The sequence below is a fragment of the Platalea leucorodia genome (assembly GCF_965183815.1).
Source record: "Platalea leucorodia genome assembly, chromosome: 4".
Taxonomy (NCBI): Eukaryota; Metazoa; Chordata; class Aves; order Pelecaniformes; family Threskiornithidae; genus Platalea; species Platalea leucorodia.
The window spans coordinates 19,149,893-19,167,814 of NC_138826.1; the positions used below are offsets into that span (position 1 = coordinate 19,149,893).

Below are 17,922 nucleotides of genomic sequence, written 5' to 3' on the forward strand. Positions count from 1 at the left end.
TCCTTCTGCTCCAAACACAGTGGTAACATAGCAATGACAATGCTATGTTCTTTAGGAGACTCATGAATATTGGGGTGTGATTCGGACTGTTGCGTCTCCGTACGGTATGGGCTTAACACCAAGCACAGTAAAGTTCACTGAAGTCTCGCCATCACCATCAGTGGATTTGGGATTAGGCCACACATGTGCAGGCTGCTCATCCTGAGCATCCCACAGGGAACACAATCTTCTAAAAGCAGGATGAAATAAAGGGTAACTGTAACAGTATATGTATCTGCAAAGGGAAATGTAGTCAGTATGAAACCGCAGGAAGTTTATTAAAATTTTGTCGTATGTTGGTAATGAAAACATATTGGGCTAATGCAAATATGCAAATATAGTCAGTGGAGCAGAGTTAAGCCCTCAAAAAAAGTATTAAATATTTTTAAAAATAATTTTTGGCTCTTATGTTCTGACTGTTTGTGTTTGCTTTCCTCAAATATTTTAGCGAACAGGTTTACTCATAGAAGTATTCACATTGTAACCAGATATTTGAGAATACTTGCTAAAAATCTATTTCTAGTAAATAGTAATAATAATAAATGCATATGTTTGCTCTAGAAACCAAGCTACAAAAGTTGTGCTAAGTCTGACCAAAGAACCTGAGCAAGGCTAGGTGGTGAATACCTCCAACGACAACTAGCAAAAGTATCTTTAATTTTGACCATCGTATACCTGCACCAAGCTAGTTATTAGACGGCTGATTATTATAAAAAATTACTGTTACCAAACAATTTGGGTACACTGGGAGAAACAAGCTATTTGATTCTTACCATATAGACTGAATATGTGGGAAATAATCGGCCACTAAGGCTTACTTAGCTCTGGTCAAAATTAAAGCGGCATATTAATAAAGTGCAGGAAACACTACAGCTGCTCTGCCGAGCGCAGCGGCGGATGAGTCCCCCCTGTCAGACCGCGGGCAGAAACGGAGAGGGGGCCGGGGGGGGCCCCCCTCCACGCCGCCTCGCCCGTGGGGGCTCCCCCTGAGAGCGGCTCCGGCTGAAGGGGACGAGGCGGCCCGGCGGGAGCGGGCCGGGGGCCGCCGGGCGGGCGGGAGCGGGGCTGCGGCGGGCGGGGCGCCGGGACGCCGGCGGGGCGCGGGCGGCCCGGGCCCCGAGGCCGTCCTGCGGGAGGTCTCGCTTCGGTCGGTGCCGGGAGCTGCTGGGTACCGAAACCGAGCCCGCAGGGGCAGCCAGAAGCACAGCGTGTCCCTGCCCACACTGGAACATGTCTGCCAGAGCCTCCGCTGCACGGCAAGGTGAAGATTTTTCAGCTAAAACGTTGTCAGATGACGGGAAGCAGACCGAGTAACGCCAGCCCTCCTGCTGAAACCTTGCTGAAAGAAAAATAAAGACATTTTGAATCGCATTGTGCCTAATCAGTACCTGAAACACCAGCGAAAACAAGCTCGCAAGGTCCTAGAGGCAGGCGCTCGGATGTGGGCCCAGCGGGCGATCGCCTGCTCTGTCAGCCAGAAAGCAAACAGTGATGGCATAGGTAAAGGGCGAGCCAAATGTTGCAATGGCTGGAGAGCAGCTATGCCACTGAACATCCACGAACCAATTCGTTTTTAAACTACTACATGGCAAGAAATGAGATACCGAGCTTGGCACAAAAGGACATTGGAAAACGTGATTTATGCCTCTCTTTTGACAGAGCTGTTATAAATATTCGTAATATTTGCAATTTTGGAAAAAGCGGTTGTTTTGGCATGTAGTTTGGAATACAAAACCGACTTCCAGGCGGTTCTCTGCATGGACAAAACTGGAGTCAGGTTACTGCCCTGCTGCAGAATGTGCTTTTGTTACTGAAAAACCGCTACACTGCAAAGATTCAGGAGGTTCACAATGTGGCTGGAGTATTAACTGAAAAGAAATGCCTAAGTAATTGATGGTGGATTCCAGTGAATGAGCCGAAGGAAATGAAACATGGGGTTACCCCATCAATGGCAAAATATTGCCATGGCAATGGGTAGCTTTGCCAGGATTAAACAAACAAACAACAACAGGCCTCTTCTCTTGCAGCAAAAAGTGAGAGAATTTTCTGTTCTCACCTCACCAAAGTCTGTGCTTTTGGACATCTCAGAGGGGAGAAGATAGTGTACCCTACTTACACAAGTCCCACAAATCCAGCTCCCTTCTCAGTCGTACAATTAGATCATTTCCAGAGCAAGAAGTAACCTTTATACCCACGGGAAGGCATCGACATTTGCTTTATAATGATTTCAATGCTTTGGTTACTGTAATTCTGTACCATTTTCTTACAGAAGGTGGAAGGGCTCAGCAATAATGCAGCTCTGTGTCACTCCTAGTTGAAGTCAATCCTGCTTCGGGAGAGACTGCTGGTAGGGAAGATTTCCTTACGAGCAAAACCATGGGCCCGCAGTTAAATTTATGAAGAGCTTTAAAAAAACACACTGCAGAGAGCCAGGGAGCTGAGAAAGCGCGAGCTGCCCTTTTCTGCAGGCACGGGTGCCAGGCAGGGAGCATGCTGATGCACAGGCACCGGGGTCCTCTCCCAGGAGGGCCTCCAGCGGTGGCCCTCCGCCACTGAAAGCTTTCTGGCCATTTCTGGCCATCCGCAGTCCCTCAGAGGATGCAGTCCCACCACCGGGTGTGAGCTCTGCAGGTCTCCTCTCAACCCAGGGAGACAGAGCTCAGCCACCGCCCAGGCAAGGACTCAGCAATGTTGGGGTCCTGCCTAGTGTCCGTACGCTGAGTTTCTTGCAGTTTTGCAGGCTGTTGTCCTCCTTTGTCATCTACCACACGTAGCATCTCAAATTCCCACTGGGCACCCATATGTGAGGAGGCACTGGGCCTTGTTGGCATCGTTCCTGAGGAAGACAGACATGGCCCAGTGTTGGTCTTGAGATTCCATGGCCTGTAGAGCAGGAGCAATGGGCCAGAGCCAGGTGGCCATGTGGAATCAAAGGAGGAGTAACCAGCAGTGAAGAGAGATCTTCTGGCTTACAGGTGTCTCCTGGTGAGGAGACAGCACCTATGTGAAGGAGCGAATAGTGAGCATGACTGTATTAAACCTCTGTACCATCAGGTCAACCCTAGTAGACTTTGTGATCTGTGTAACACAAACAGTGCTGCCAGTCTGACGGGGAAGCGTCAAGACCTGTGAAAGTTTGCAGAACTCTTCTAATAGCTATCCTGTATCCGATAAAATAAAATCGTCCCATATGGCTTTCCAGCTCTTTGGCATTCATTAGTTTTGTCTTACCATTCTTTATATAATAACACTTAGGTACTGCTTAAGTTCCCTATAAAATATTTAATGTAGTTTACTGTAAAGTCTTCAGGCTGAGGACTGTTTCTTACAGAGTATTCATACTGCACCTAGCACTAATTTCAACTGCAGCCTCCAGGCAGTGTTGTAAGGATTCATTATTACCATCAAGATCTGTCCCTACCCTGTCACTTTTCAAAGAAGGTCCATTCTTAACTACAGGTTTAACATAGCTGGTGTTTAAATAACAATTTTCTTTTTTCCATTTAAAATGATCAAGCCAGTCTCCAAGCAAATAAATTTTTTAACTTCAACTTTTAATTAATGTTGTCCATTTTGGATGGTGCTTGATCCACTTTATTTCACCAGCTCAGAAAACATGTAACAAATAAGAATGGCTCTTTTTCTAAAAAAAAAAAAAAAAAAAAAAAAAAAAAAAAAAAAAAGAGGCAGTTGGGGTCTATTTTGCATGAGAAAATATTTTGTTTAGGAATGACAGTTGTAGGCATTCTCTCATACATTGTAATATTTTCCATGTGCGGCAGCTTGTTTTTCAGTGGTACAAATATGTGCAATAAGGGCTAAGGATAAAAATTAATCTAACAGCTTTTGCAGCAATGCTTTTGATGGTTTCACTCGATTTCATTTTCCTGTGGATACTGCCGTTAGTTCTGCTGCTTGCAATATGTGAAGCATAATTCTCAAAGGTTCACGAGGTTGTAGGGATCCAGTAAGAGATGACTGATTTCTCCCCCCACACACATACACTCCACCCCACACCCACTCACCCACCCACCAGCAAAACATAATGCTGTACTATTTTTGGTAACAGGGAAAGGGCCTCCCTGTGAAAACAGAAAGCAGTGTATTTCTCAGTTACATCACTTTGCAATCTAATGCTGTGTTGTGCTCAGTGTTTTTGTGGTGATGCAAGTCTTTTTTTTTTTTTTTTTTTTTTTTTCCCTTCAGCCGGTTGGATTTTCCCCATCTTACAGCACCTCGCAGGTCTCTTCTCTGAGCAGTACGTTGCCTGAGTGAGTGGAAACATACAGATCAGCTGCAGGTTTCTGTCTACAAAAACAGAGTGAAAGAGAAAGAAAAGGGTTGGGAAAGCTGAGACAAATATTGACCTGGACTTATAGAAAGACATCCAATGGCTGAATAAAGAACCCCTGTTCATGTTTTGGGATATTCTTTCAACTGGCTGGAACGAGAGCGGATCAAAAGAATGGGAAATGCCAGCAGACCCTTTAGAAGAATTGCTTATTTCTTATGCCTTTTATCTGTGCTTTTGCTGACTGAAGGGAAGAAACCAGTGAAGCCAAAATGTCCTGCCTGGTGTACTTGTACCAAAGATAATGCTTTATGTGAAAATGCCAGATCTATTCCTCGCAGCGTTCCGCCTGATGTTATCTCACTGTAAGGGCTGTAAGCATTTGGTTATTTAATTTATGATTTAAAATGAACTAGGATGTGTGGTGTTTTCAGTGCATACAGAAGGATGCTTGCTGCAGGGAGTACCTCCAGCATTCAGAATCATCGGCTAATGTGTTAAAATTGTGCTGCATCTTTGAATCCTGATTTTTACATCTCTTTCATCTGTCTGTCTGTCTGTGTATGTGCACACATCCCATTTTATGCCTTCTTCTATACTACATGAAACCTGTAACATTCATTTTTTTTGGCTTATATTTTTTTTTTCCCTTACATAAATAAATTTCTCTGTGATGACCAGATCAGTATTATAACCATGGATATATGAGACTACATTAATATAAGGTTGTTTTTTTCTTCTTTCCAGATCCTTTGTGAGATCTGCTTTTACTAAAATCCCAGAAGGGAGTTTTTTGCTCACACCATCTCTGCAGCTTCTGTGAGAAATATTTATATGATACAATTTTTGTTATGAAATGTATATGTATCCATAAATATTACAGAAAGGGCCTCAGTATTAATTTTGTAAGAAACAGCAAGAGAAGATTCATTAGATGACAAAATACAAGACTTTTTAGCAATCTGAAACATAGTGCATGTTTAATTTTTTTCAAAGTGTATCTACTTAGTATTTTGCAAGGCTCTCTGTTGTCAGTGCTACTTTGAATGATTACATGCTGAAGCTTTCGGTGACAGAACGTATGCTATCTTTATTATACTTTAATTAATATTACGGTAGGGATTTGAGCATTGCAACAACTAGTCTTGTTTCTTTTCTGCAGTCCTGGGGCCTGATCCCAATATAAAGCTGCCCATTTGCAACTCCCATCGACTGTGTGCTCAGAACCCCTCAGATCAGGCCCTTCATTGCAGTGGGACAGGTCCTGAAGTCCCTTTCCATGTAAAATTGCCATTGACTTCTGTGGAAGTTTAGTCACTTCAGTGGGAGTTTTGCCGTCATAGCGCCTGGATTTGACCCTATTTGTTATTTCATGTTCTTTGAAAAAAACCCCAAAAAGTAACGAAGATCTTCTTCCAATTAAAAAAATTTAAGCAGTAATTTCAAAATCAAATATTGCAATGAGGTATATGCAGAAAGAGAATATTTTGGGATGTTTAAATACTAGATGCATTTCTAGATAGGATTTTTACAGGCTCACAGGCTCTCCTAGAAATGTGGGCATACGATTATATAATTGCGAGCTATAGCGAGGTAGAGGGGGTGTAACCTGAACTGTTTATAGTGGATGTGCTGCCAGCCTGACACACACCCAGATTTGTCTCAGAAATCCAGCAAGACAGACTCCCCGAGGTGATCAAAATCAAAACTGGCTGTCTGTCCCAGACGGACTTCCCGTGCACTCTAGATGTAGCAGGGGGTGTAATGTTGATGTATGGAGCCCTACGGCTGTTGGATTAAACTGCTGGTGCACCGATAGCTGAAGCCCTGACCCTAGCTGTACTCTGCTACCTCAAGTGGAGCTGATAAGGAGGTGCAGATGTACTGTACAATTTTGGATACAGGGTAAATAGGTAAATGCAGTTACTATGGAAACCTAAATGCTTTTCCATGGTACTTTATTCCAGAGAAGCTTTTCCCAGGTGGTCACAGATCACAAAAGGGACACATTTCACATAATTCCTGCAATGGGCCTTTCAAAGGAAAAAAAAAAAAGAAATAGCAGCATTGGTGGAGCTTGTATCTGAAGAGAGTGAGTAGGACATCATCTCTCTTGGCTACGATACGCCACCTACACTTAGCAATCTCACTGCCAGGGGAGGCAGAATTGGGTAGGGTGGAGTAGGACAGACACAGTCTTTTTATTTTGAGTTATTACAGTGCCCAGGACAGTGGGGTCTGTGTCTCTGGCAATGGCTTTTGGCAGTTTAGTAATGGTAATAACTTGTATGATCTGCTGTATGCTTCACTGAAACGCACCTTCTAAGCTGCTGCTAATCAGTGCTGCAACAAAAGCTCCGACCCCAGAAAAGCAGGTTTTGTTCCATTACGGGCTTCGATGAGAAATCTGTTAAAATGGTACAAACAGTCCACAGATGACTTACTTCTGCTACCTAGCATTTCTAAAAATACTGTTGAACACTTTTCCAGATATATTCCTAACATGGTAGCTGAGCTGCTTGCCATCTTTGGAAACTCAGGCTGCTGATATAAGGCAAATGACTCCTTAAGCACAGATCATAGGAGCAGGATTGTGTGTGTGGGGCCAATACTCCAGTTTGTAAGTGGGAAAGAAAAATTTCTACCTTTCGCAGAAGATAGCAAGGGAAATAGGAATATGGAAAACTCAGGTTAATTAAAAATTAAAGTAAGTTTTAGCTTTGCATGATTATAACTGTATTGGGAGGTTTAATTTAGCCAAAAGCAAGATTTAGCAACCTATACATATTTTTACATAATAGTCTCCAGTATTACATTTTTAGAGTCCAAATGTAACTTGGTATCTCCAGTATGCCAGTCACACATTTCTAAGAGTGGAATATATCTGCCGCTATTATTATTTGCTACTATTTTTACTGTAGTAGCGGCAATGGTCTCTGCAAAACTCACGGTCTCATTGTGCTAAACACTGCTCCTAAGTCCCAGGCCAGAAGAGCTTTTCTTCTTGAATAGCATGGGTGGTATGCTCTGTGCTCTTCATGTGACAACAAAAATACGAAGGACCTACACAGCTACGGTGAAGTGCCAGCAGGAGTGTTCCCTAAATGTCGAGAAAATCTCCTGCTCTCATCTCCAGCCCTCGTAACTCCGTGTATCAGCAACATGCTGAGGGTGCCCTTATAAACTGATGACATGAAAGCCCATAGAAGGAAGGGAGGTAATCATGGCACCAGGATCTGTACCTGCTAGCAGCGTACAGTTCCTGCTAAGCAACGTAGTCTCTAGCCACAGTGCAGTATCTTCGGCCTCTGTCCCCAGAAATAGCTAGCTGGTGGGTCATAGATCACGCAAATCTGGTGTTTGAGGTCAGAGAGTGGGAAAAAAGCCACTGTCTGCATCAAATACGCATAATGCAGCCATTGGGGTGAGGTACGAGATGGGAGGCAAATGAGCTCACCAAGTGCAAGACCTATGCTATAAGCCTGGCAATCTCTAAAATAGCTATACTATTTAAAGAGACACGACCCTGTTCTTTAAATTGCAAGGAGGGTAGAGTGCAGAAAAGAAAAAATTATCCAGTGAAATCACATCAGGAAAGTAAAATTAGTTGCAGGCAGCAGATTTACTAAATTGGTCTTCTTGTTCAGGGATTTTACAAAAATACTCATTTCCTCTAAGAAAGAGAAGTATTCATTGTTCCTAACAAAAAGGAAGAATTTCGTACTTATATTTTTCGTACATATATAGGAACATATTTAAAGTGGAAGAAGCACAGTCTGCAATAGCCAAGTGAGAAAATAAATCAACTGCAATTTATTCTTAATGCAAACTTCAAAATAAGATATTAACTCATTAAGTGTATTAATTCATACTTGGAAATCTTGAATTCCTGAATGCCTAAGGATGTCATAGTGTAAATCTATTTATCCACCAGGTCCAACAGAATAAAATATAGATGCGCATCTAGTATTCCACTGGGGTAAAGTTCATTGTACTTGACAATGCCTTACCATATTAAGGGTGTGGCAGTCGAGAGCTGAATTAAAATGGACAAATGCAAACATGGCTGATAAGCATAAATAAAGCTGGAAAAATCGATGCTAGTCCACTTTTAATGCTTACAAAATTACATAAAATTAAATGCGTTGCTGGTATTTTTACTGCTAGATGGATCAAAAACACATGCACATGCTAAGAGCTATCTCCAGCAGGTATAGTGTGGTCTTAAAAATAGTTCTGATTTGAACACTGACTAAATTAAGAGATTTTCCATTTTTTTCTCAGTAACTTCTCAGTACCCTCAGGTCAAATATGCTCACAAGTTTAGCTCGTAAGTTAAGGGATTTTCCTGCCTGTCAGTGGTGCAAATTCAACCTGATGTCTGGCTAACCAGCTGGATGCTTTCCCTATGTTGTCATCAAAAGTAAGTGATCTTCAAGACAATTTAGACCTCTGTAGTACTTGAACATTTCATTGTCATCCAAGTATGTCTCCAGTGGCGCTTGTACAATCCCATTGTTTTACTGCCATGATAAACCCACATTTACATCCCACAGAAGTCAATGGAATTTTATCAGATGGCCCCAGTATGCAAAGCAAGGAGTTGCTGGGTCCTTCCCTTTGCACCAGACTGTGGTGCAATATATCAGCCTTACGATCCCGTAGTGCTTGCACAGACAAAACAATGAAACCAGGCAGTGGAAATTTGGCCTACCATGGCTTGCTGAACCGTTTTTTAAAGATGCTAATAACCTAATGGTCTTTTGTTTTGCATCTCTTTACACAGGTTGTTTACATCCAACACTTTTGATGTTATTAGTGATGATGCTTTCATGGGCCTTCCTCATCTAGAATATTTGTGAGTGGACAAAAGTATATTTCCTGGCATTATTGAATAGAGTGGGTGGGCTTCCAAGTTCCAGGCATTGCTTTGACCAGAATGACTTTACGACCCGTTACAGGTTCATAGAGAACAACAGCATTAAGTCAATTTCAAGAAATACTTTCAGAGGACTGAAATCTTTAATTCACCTGTAAGTAAAGTGGTTGAATATATTGCTTGGTATATTTAATATAGTAACGGAACCACTGTGTTGTTTAACTTTGCATTTTGATATATAGCTGTTCGCATTTGTTTAAGTGGTATTAATAGCAATTTAACTAGAATGTTAATCTTTGTGTTTCCACCAAAGTTTTCCAAACTGTTGTATGTGTAGAAGGCCAAGACCCAAACAGCTGCCAAGAAGTACATGTTTGGCAGTAGCTCCCCAACTTTCTCTGCTCAGAGCACTGGGGATTTCCAGCTGAGCATGTAGGAGCAGGGAGAAAGCAGGATGGGTTGGGAAGCTTGGCACTGACAAGGTGAGTCCCAGTTTGGGACTTGGAGAGGAGGAAGGTGGGAGCTGTGGTCAGCGCTGAGGTGCCACAGTGGTGAGAGGCTGAGGGGTGGACACACACTTCTTCCCAGGTACCCCAGTCTGGCATGGATCCGGGAGAATATCACAGCCATTCCTGGGACCAGCCATCACTGTCTGTACCTATGTCTACTTCAGCCAGTACCCGTACCCAGTAGAATTTGACCAAATCAAATTTGAAAATTCCCACCCCGAACAATTTTAAATAGAAGAGTTGCAACAAGACGCGCTTACTATGACTTACCGATCCACTTCTTCCACTTAACTGTATGGCATATTAGCCCTTGGACTTCAACGGGATTGGCTTCGAAGCCCTGCATTGCACCCTGTCCTCTCCTGCACGCGAGCCAGAGCATCCCACGGTCAGGATCTGTCACGCACTGACACCGGGGTCTGCTTAACATTCCTCATGTTGCTGCTCAGCCCTTCGGCTATCCTGGAAACACGGCCAGACCCTTGCCCTCTGATATGCTGTAGCCTCCTTGCTGCGTTAGCCGAGAGGAGAAATCAGTCAGAGGCACTCTGGATGCTAATGTGGCTGTTAGGAGCAACGCTTCCCACGCTCACACCAGCGGAGGCATTTCTCACACTGTGCTCAGCAGGTGAAATGCACCCTGGCCGATAAATACCTGTAACATTTCACTGCAAACACAAGAGTAGCATCCTCATGCTCTGAGCTAGCAAGACAGCTTTTAGACAGGCTTTTGTCTGTTTATCTTACATCAAGTTTCTCTTTTAACAATAGTTTTATTTTAGCAAGCAATAAATTTATTGAAAATGCAACATGTACTGTAAGAAAACATAAAAAATACAAAAATAATGTAAGAGAAGGAGGCTAAAACATCTGGGGTGTGCTTGACATGGGTTTATACCCAGCTCTGAGCATTTGCATTCTGAAGCATATATCTTGGGGTGTGTGTCACAGGCAGGGGAGTGGATTCTGACCTTTTGGCCTTAAAACAATAACCGCCAAGAGGGTTTTGAAACAGAGTCATTTAACTTTTTCTTTCATATATTTTGACATAGGAGAGAAAGAAAAGGTTCCATTTTAAATAGTTAATGCATAAATATAATAGTTGAATTGCAATTCACCACATCCTTCACCACATAGTAAATGTACCATAAAACACTTTACTCAGCCCTTTTAGACAAGACTCACAGCTGGCTGAAACCAAGCCCACTGTGACTGCTCCTGTATATAAAGTTACTTATAGAATGGCTCTAGGTCTAAGGAAGAGGAAAGAGAAAGGAGAGGGAAAACAGTATATAAACAGGCTGCGCACTTCCCATAATAATCCGTATTAGAGGTATAGGCATAATTACAGTATTGTTAAAAAGGCAGATCATTGGATAAGGCTGGTAACTGGGACCCTATCTTCAAAATATTTATGCACATGAATAGCTTTATATTCACAAATGGGTCCAGTACATTATTTATCATATTCATTTACTTATTTAGTAGCTGTTGCTGCCAGTGAGCAAATTGCTTTTCTAACACAGAGGAAGGCACAGTTTCTTCTCCGCAGAGCATACAGTCCAAGAGTAACATCTTGTCTTGCCTGTTACATTGGTTTCTGGGGATGCTTCAGCAGTTTCCTAAGAGAAAACATATGCAAAAGATAAAACCACATTTGAGGAGCCACTGCAGTTTGCATGTGGTTGCATGCACATTTTGGGGGCATAGATTTGTGCATCATGCTGCTATTGCACGTGGAGCGCTATTCATGAAGACAATGAGAAATTTGCAGAAAATAATTGCAAAGGCAGGTCCATTAACCACAGAATGTGACTAGTTTAATCTGCTTGCAGAACCCCTCCCCGCCCTTTGGGGAAAACTGCACATACACGTTAAGAATAATCATTTGGCACCCCGAGGCATTTCTCATTTAAGAAACAGGAAAGTACTTGTGTACATAAAATATGTTAAAAAGAATCATAGTAAATAAGCATGCAAATGAGTTCTATGAAGTTAAAGGAGAAGATGAACTTTGTTCTATTTGTTCTGTTCTCCTCCTTTTCACAACATAACTTTTGCAATGCAGTAAGCTATCCGAACATTTGTATTTTTGTAATGCAATTAGCGTTGATAATTACAGCGTGTCCTTATTGTAAACTAGAGCCATCTAGTATTTATCGTTATGCAACACTGTTCATGTTGTGCTCAGAGCAGATTTAAAAAAAGGAAAATTAAAGAAAAAATAGGATTTTTTAATGAATTTACTAATTTAATATCAAACTCTTTCTTACAGTTAGGATTGGAAAATAATTTCTATTCTCAATATATAATTTTGATTGCATTTCTTTCAGAACTGCGACCATAAGTTTAACTACATGTTTGAATCAACCTTTACTTTCTTATTACAAGCCAAATACCATGTGCAGTACCACCTAGGCAAGCCAGTGTTTTCTAATATATAAGTATGCTTTTAACAGTGGAATATAAAATGCATAATTTTCATCCAAAAATTGGCAAATGCGTAAACCTTGTGTGAATTTTTCTGTCAGTCATATTCCCATGGCAGTGGTGAACCACTGGTACTTCCAAGCACATCATCCCTTTCAGTTTGCTATAATCCAGGTCATAAAGAATATATAGGGCATTAAGCCTGCCTCAGCTTGCAAGTCTACTTAGCTTTCTCCATATGAGTTACCTAACTTTTAAAGAATTTCTCTGGAGTGTAAAATTAAGCATAAGCGAAGCACATGATACATACACCGAACAGTGTTACAATCAGATGTACTTTGAAAGTGAAGTCAGAACGGACTAATGGCATCATCCCATATTTACTATTCCTGATAAGGCAAACACTTAATCGTAAATGAGGCAGTAGACATAGTACATCTGGGCCTGTTCTTGAATTTAAGTATATCCCTAAGTGGCTTTGCTTGGCTAGAGAAATTGTAGTTAAAAAATAACTCTCGCGTTTACAAGTGAAAACAGAAGAGGTTCTAAGTCTTACTAGCTACAGATTCTAGCTGGGATCTTAAATTAGAATGATTTCTTTCCATTTTCATTTCTTCTCATGAGTAGTAAATAATTTTGTTAATCAAAAGAGGCGTAAGCTATACCCCACAACATTATTCTTTTCCTGTCATGCCCTCAGTGACATCTTGGAGAACCCAGACCTTTGGTGGACTCACACAGACGCGTCTGACTGAAATGTAATATATTGCTTGTTCAAAGCCTGCCTGCATTTCCTTGTCACTTTTACTAGCTAGAATGCTCACTGAATTTAAATGAGTTTTCCCAACATTAAAAATTGGGACTTAATGGCAGTTTTTTGCTGGTCTCACATGTACATACTCACATACACACACATTCCAGGAAAGAAATTGATGCTGATCAGCAATTTCTTGTCTATTACTGCATATTTCCAAAAGCTATGAGCTAAGCCCAAGTCCAATGGAATGAAACCTAGTGTTAAGACTTTGCTTCCAGAAGAGATACAAGAAAGCGGGGAAGTTGCAGTAATATGAACACCACGTATTGGTGTCTCGTAAGGAAAACATCAGTAGATCCAATCATGACTACTTGTTTTAAAATAATGGTGTTGGCAAAACACCAGAGGTGACTGCACTTTTTACCCTGCTAAGTGAAGTACTGTAAATGCTGCAAGGCTGCTGAAGAGTCAGAAAGCAGAAGGAGGCATGGCATTTTAGTGGGAGAAAGAGTCACAAAGTAAATGGGCTATTCTTAAAAGCAATCTTTTAGAACTAAGTGCTGGAGAATACCAGGGTTCTTTACCTTAAGAAAAAAAAACCCATAAAGCATTACACCTTGCAAAAATGTGTAATTTCATGAACTAGCACTGATACTGAAGTGTCTTCTTTTACAGGAGTCTCGCAAATAATAACCTCCAATCGCTTCCAAAAGACATATTCAAAGGCTTGGATTCTTTAACAAATGTGTAAGAAAGCAATTAATTAATCTATCTATTAATTATACTAAAAAGATAAAGAGATCATTTTAGAGGACATTCTGAGTAACTATTCAAACCGATAGCCAGTAATGGGCTCTTCCTACTGGGTAGAGACCACCCAATATGGGTAGGCTTGGTTTTTGTCTACAGTTGTTGATAATTTGCTTTAGTTTTGAATATTTCACCAGTTATGAAGATAAGTAATATTGTTAGTAGTTATATAAGAGAGCTGCATGTTCATTAAGACTTAGTGAATAAGAAGGAATAAGAAGGAAGTATCCTTAGGGATGCATGAGTGAGCATGGCATGAGGGGAGGGTGGAAGATATTTAATGGAGTATCGTTTCTATGTGCAAATAATTTCTGGGAAGGCTATCTTTTATCACAAAAGCATGTGTTAGTAAGTACCATATCCCATACTAATTGCAACCAAAGGAAAACATGAACTTGTTTAAATATATAACTTAAATACCAGTAAAAATACAAAATATAGATAAGCAGATAAATCCTATAGTTGCTTCACTGAAATATGTCCTGTTTGCAACACACCAAATTCTGGTTCACCTGATTTGGGATAATGAGTGCAGAACATCCTTTCCCTGCTCCCTGTATTAACAACGTAGGCTGCATTCATAGTGTAGTGCGCAGCACTAAGTTGTGGAGATGGTCAGTGTATCTGGTAGCATTACTTGGCATGACCGATCATGGCCAGGTGGTTACACAGTCTGGTCCTGGCGCTTGCCCGTTCCTGTACATACGATCTGAAATCTGACCGAAGACAGCTGTAAAAGACCTGAACAGAACTCCTTTGCTTGGGTCTCCTAAAGCCCTAAATGACTATATCTAAAGGAGACAGCAAATACTGAGTGGCTGACCATAACGTTACATTAATTCCAGTTTTGTTATCCAGAATGCTCTTATTGAGAAAGGCTAACCCAAAAGAAACAACCTCCCGAAATACAGGGCCAACAGTTTGGTAGGTTTTTGTGTACCTGTAAACTTGGGGAAATCAACAAAAATTTCCTCCTGATTATCAAGTTAAGTTCTCCCTGATTTCATTAATAGAATTAAATCTGTGTGCGTGCTGGTATGTGGATTTAACTGTGGGTCGGGACAAATTGAGCCAGGAAGGCACCGATGGCAAATAAGCAAGAGGGCACATATTTAACAAGAGCCCAGTTTGTTGCTGTCCTGCAAGGAGGAATACGTCAGCTGACTACTTATTTTCAATGCATGATTTATTTGTTGTAGAGATCTTAGAGGCAATGCATTTAATTGCGACTGCAAACTGAAGTGGTTAGTGGAATGGCTGGGCAGCACCAATGCAACAGTCGAAGACATTTACTGTGAAAGCCCACCAGAATATAAGAAGCGCAAAATCAATAGCCTCTCTCCGAAAGAATTTGATTGCATTATTACAGGTAATGTGCTTCAAATTATTTAATCTTGTTAAATTAAAGTCAAAGCTATATCTTTTTTTATTCTAGGGTCCATTTTTGCAGGAAGTCTGCATACTGGATGGAACTTCCACTAAAATCAATATGAATTCTGTGCAGGTGTAAGTCTGACATGCAAATCACTTGGGAGTGGGGTCTTATATTACAGCTTCTACTGAGACTTGAATATGCTGTATAAGGATTTGGAGAAGTAGGACATAAAACAGCACCTCTTTTAATTGAGGAAGATTGAAAAACAAGTTGCAGTGCTCCTTTATCAACAGGAAAATTGGACTAGTGATGAAATACTGTAATTTGTAATACATCGGTATCTGTTAGGCAGATGTTTTTTCAGTACAGTATGGAAAGTATCTCTGTAATTATCATATGTTGTGTGCACTTTTACAGAATTTGAAGTTTATCAGTCCCTGCCATACCAATCTCTGTCAGTAGATACTTTCTCATATATGAATGACGAACATGTGGTTATTGCTCAGCCTTTTACTGGAAAATGCATCTTTCTCGAATGGGACCATGTAGAAGTGATGTTCAGGAATTATGACAACATTACAGGTATGAACACTGCTCGACAAACAACATCATTACAACAGCTGATCCAAAAAGTGGTGCTAACCCTGTCTTTTACTTTTGTTTTTATAGGTACTTCAACTGTTGTGTGTAAACCTATAGTTATTGAGAGTCAGCTGTATGTCATTGTCGCACAGCTGTTTGGAGGCTCCCACATATATAAAAGAGATATTTTTGCTAATAAGTTTATAAAAATTCAAGATATTGAGATCCTTAAAATCCGAAAACCCAATGACATTGAAACTTTCAGGATTGCTGAAGACTGGTATTTTGTTGTTGCAGACAGTTCAAAAGCTGGTTTCACCACGGTTTACAAATGGAATGGGAATGGATTTTATTCCCATCAGTCTCTGCACGCCTGGTACAGAGATACTGATGTCGAGTATCTTGAAATATCCGGCAAACCACATTTAATTCTGTCAAGTAGTTCCCAAAGACCTGTAATATATCAATGGAACAAAGGAACAAATGAATTTGTTAAGCGTTTTGATATCCAAGATATGGAAGATGCATATGCAGTGAAACATTTCAAGGTGAAAGAGGATGTATACATTTGCTTAACAAGATTTATTGGGGACTCTAAAGTAATGAAATGGGGTGGTTCAGCATTTCTGGATTTACAAAGGATGCCATCCCGAGGGTCAATGGTATTCCAACCGCTTCAGATAAGTAATTATCAATATGCCATTCTTGGAAGTGATTATTCTTTCACTCAAGTCTATTATTGGGATGCTGAAAAGGCAAAATTTGTGAAGTTTCAAGAATTAAACGTACAGGCACCAAGATCTTTCATACATGTCTCCATCGATAAACGAGATTTTCTCTTTGCTTCAAGTTTTAAGGGAACTACATTGATTTATAAACATGTCATAGTTGACTTAAGCGCATGACACTCATAATTCTGAGATTACATCAGACTTTCTACCATAAGTGGACAAAATGAACTAAATGCATGATGACTCTCTTATCTTACTTCCAAATGAATGCCTTTAAAAGTTGAGATTGCTAGAACAAAGTATTACTAGTATCTTCATCTTTAATTGTCAAGTCTAGTGGTGTTGGAAGTTGCATTTTTTAACAAAACAAAATTAAATTAACTGTTCTTTGCATCCACAATATGTAAATATGTGTGCAACTGCATCTGTTGCTATAAAGAATATTAAGATGTACTTTTCCATTTATTTATTCACCTGTTTGAAACAACTGCCAAATAAAATGTTTACATTTTGTGTCTTTCACATTCCAAATATTATTTGCAGGTGATACTTTTTATTTGTGTATATATTATACACATGTAAAATAAACCCAAGAAGGCATATTGCCCATTGCAGTGTCGTACTGCATGGAAGAAGCACAATATCGAAGATCAGGTGGGTTTTACATATAACAAGAAATTGATAAAAATACAGCATTGAACCCCAGTCCTATAAATTATCACCTGGACATATCCTTGCATTTATGTGAAGCTTCGCTGATTTAAACAGGACTCCACCCAGAAAAAAGCATTCAGTTATATACATCTGGTTGTAGGATGGGGCTTTGTACTGTGTGTTGCTGGAAGTACCTGATTTTCTAAAAATTTACAAAGAAATCAACAGAATAAAACATGATGTAAAGGTCTGTCTTTCTCCACCTCAGGCCGAAGCAGCACAAAACAAATCTCTGGTATGACACTGGGGCTGTTACTGTGCTGAAAGCTTAGAAGCACAGCTTATTTTTCAGCTAGCATCATTTCTATAGCTGAACTGTCACTCATCAGTTGCATGATTTCCGTGTGTCCCTGTCAAGTCTTTCCACTGTAATTGCAATTATTTAATCTTCAATGAATTTATTCATTATTCTGAATGAAGCTAGTGAACGTGAAGTTGTTTTTTTCCACTATCCTGCAATGAAGTTTAGTAACAGATACTTCTGAAATTCAGGGAACTTTGTGGCAGGACAAATTCAGTTGGTGTAGCATATGCAACTCCAGGAGAGCTACCTATATCTGTTAAATTATGCCAAGTCTGAATTTGGCATGAAAATCTATTACAAACTCAAAATACTCTTTTGTTTACATACGTCTAGTGCATCACTTGTGATAAACCTATACTGCTGCTGAAGATCATTTGGTGCAGCTCAGGAAGAGAGCTCCAGTTGATTTTAGACACTTTTGCACTTCACTTGAAGTTACCAAGGCTTGTGCTCCAGTGCCATCTTTAAAATATACACATCAATACTGTGTATGTTTACACA

The 17,922-nt window shown here is 40.4% G+C and overlaps 1 protein-coding gene across 2 annotated transcripts; it reads left to right on the top strand.

Moving 5' to 3' along the window:
- Positions 1-4,495: 4,495 nt before the first annotated feature.
- On the top strand, positions 4,496-16,577 carry LGI1 (leucine rich glioma inactivated 1; the record flags this gene model as incomplete). Of its 2 annotated transcripts, XM_082310000.1 has the most annotated exons (8): positions 4,496-4,695; positions 5,078-5,149; positions 9,117-9,188; positions 9,292-9,363; positions 13,581-13,652; positions 14,915-15,084; positions 15,508-15,672; positions 15,760-16,577. In XM_082310000.1, the coding sequence occupies exons 1-8, from the start codon at positions 4,505-4,507 to the stop codon at positions 16,575-16,577; spliced, it is 1,632 nt and encodes a 543-aa protein (XP_082166126.1). In that variant the 5' UTR covers positions 4,496-4,504. The 2 variants fall into 2 exon arrangements, with proteins under 2 accessions (XP_082166126.1, XP_082166127.1); XM_082310001.1 differs by lacking the exons at positions 9,117-9,188; positions 9,292-9,363.
- Between the last annotated feature and the right edge of the window lie 1,345 nt (positions 16,578-17,922).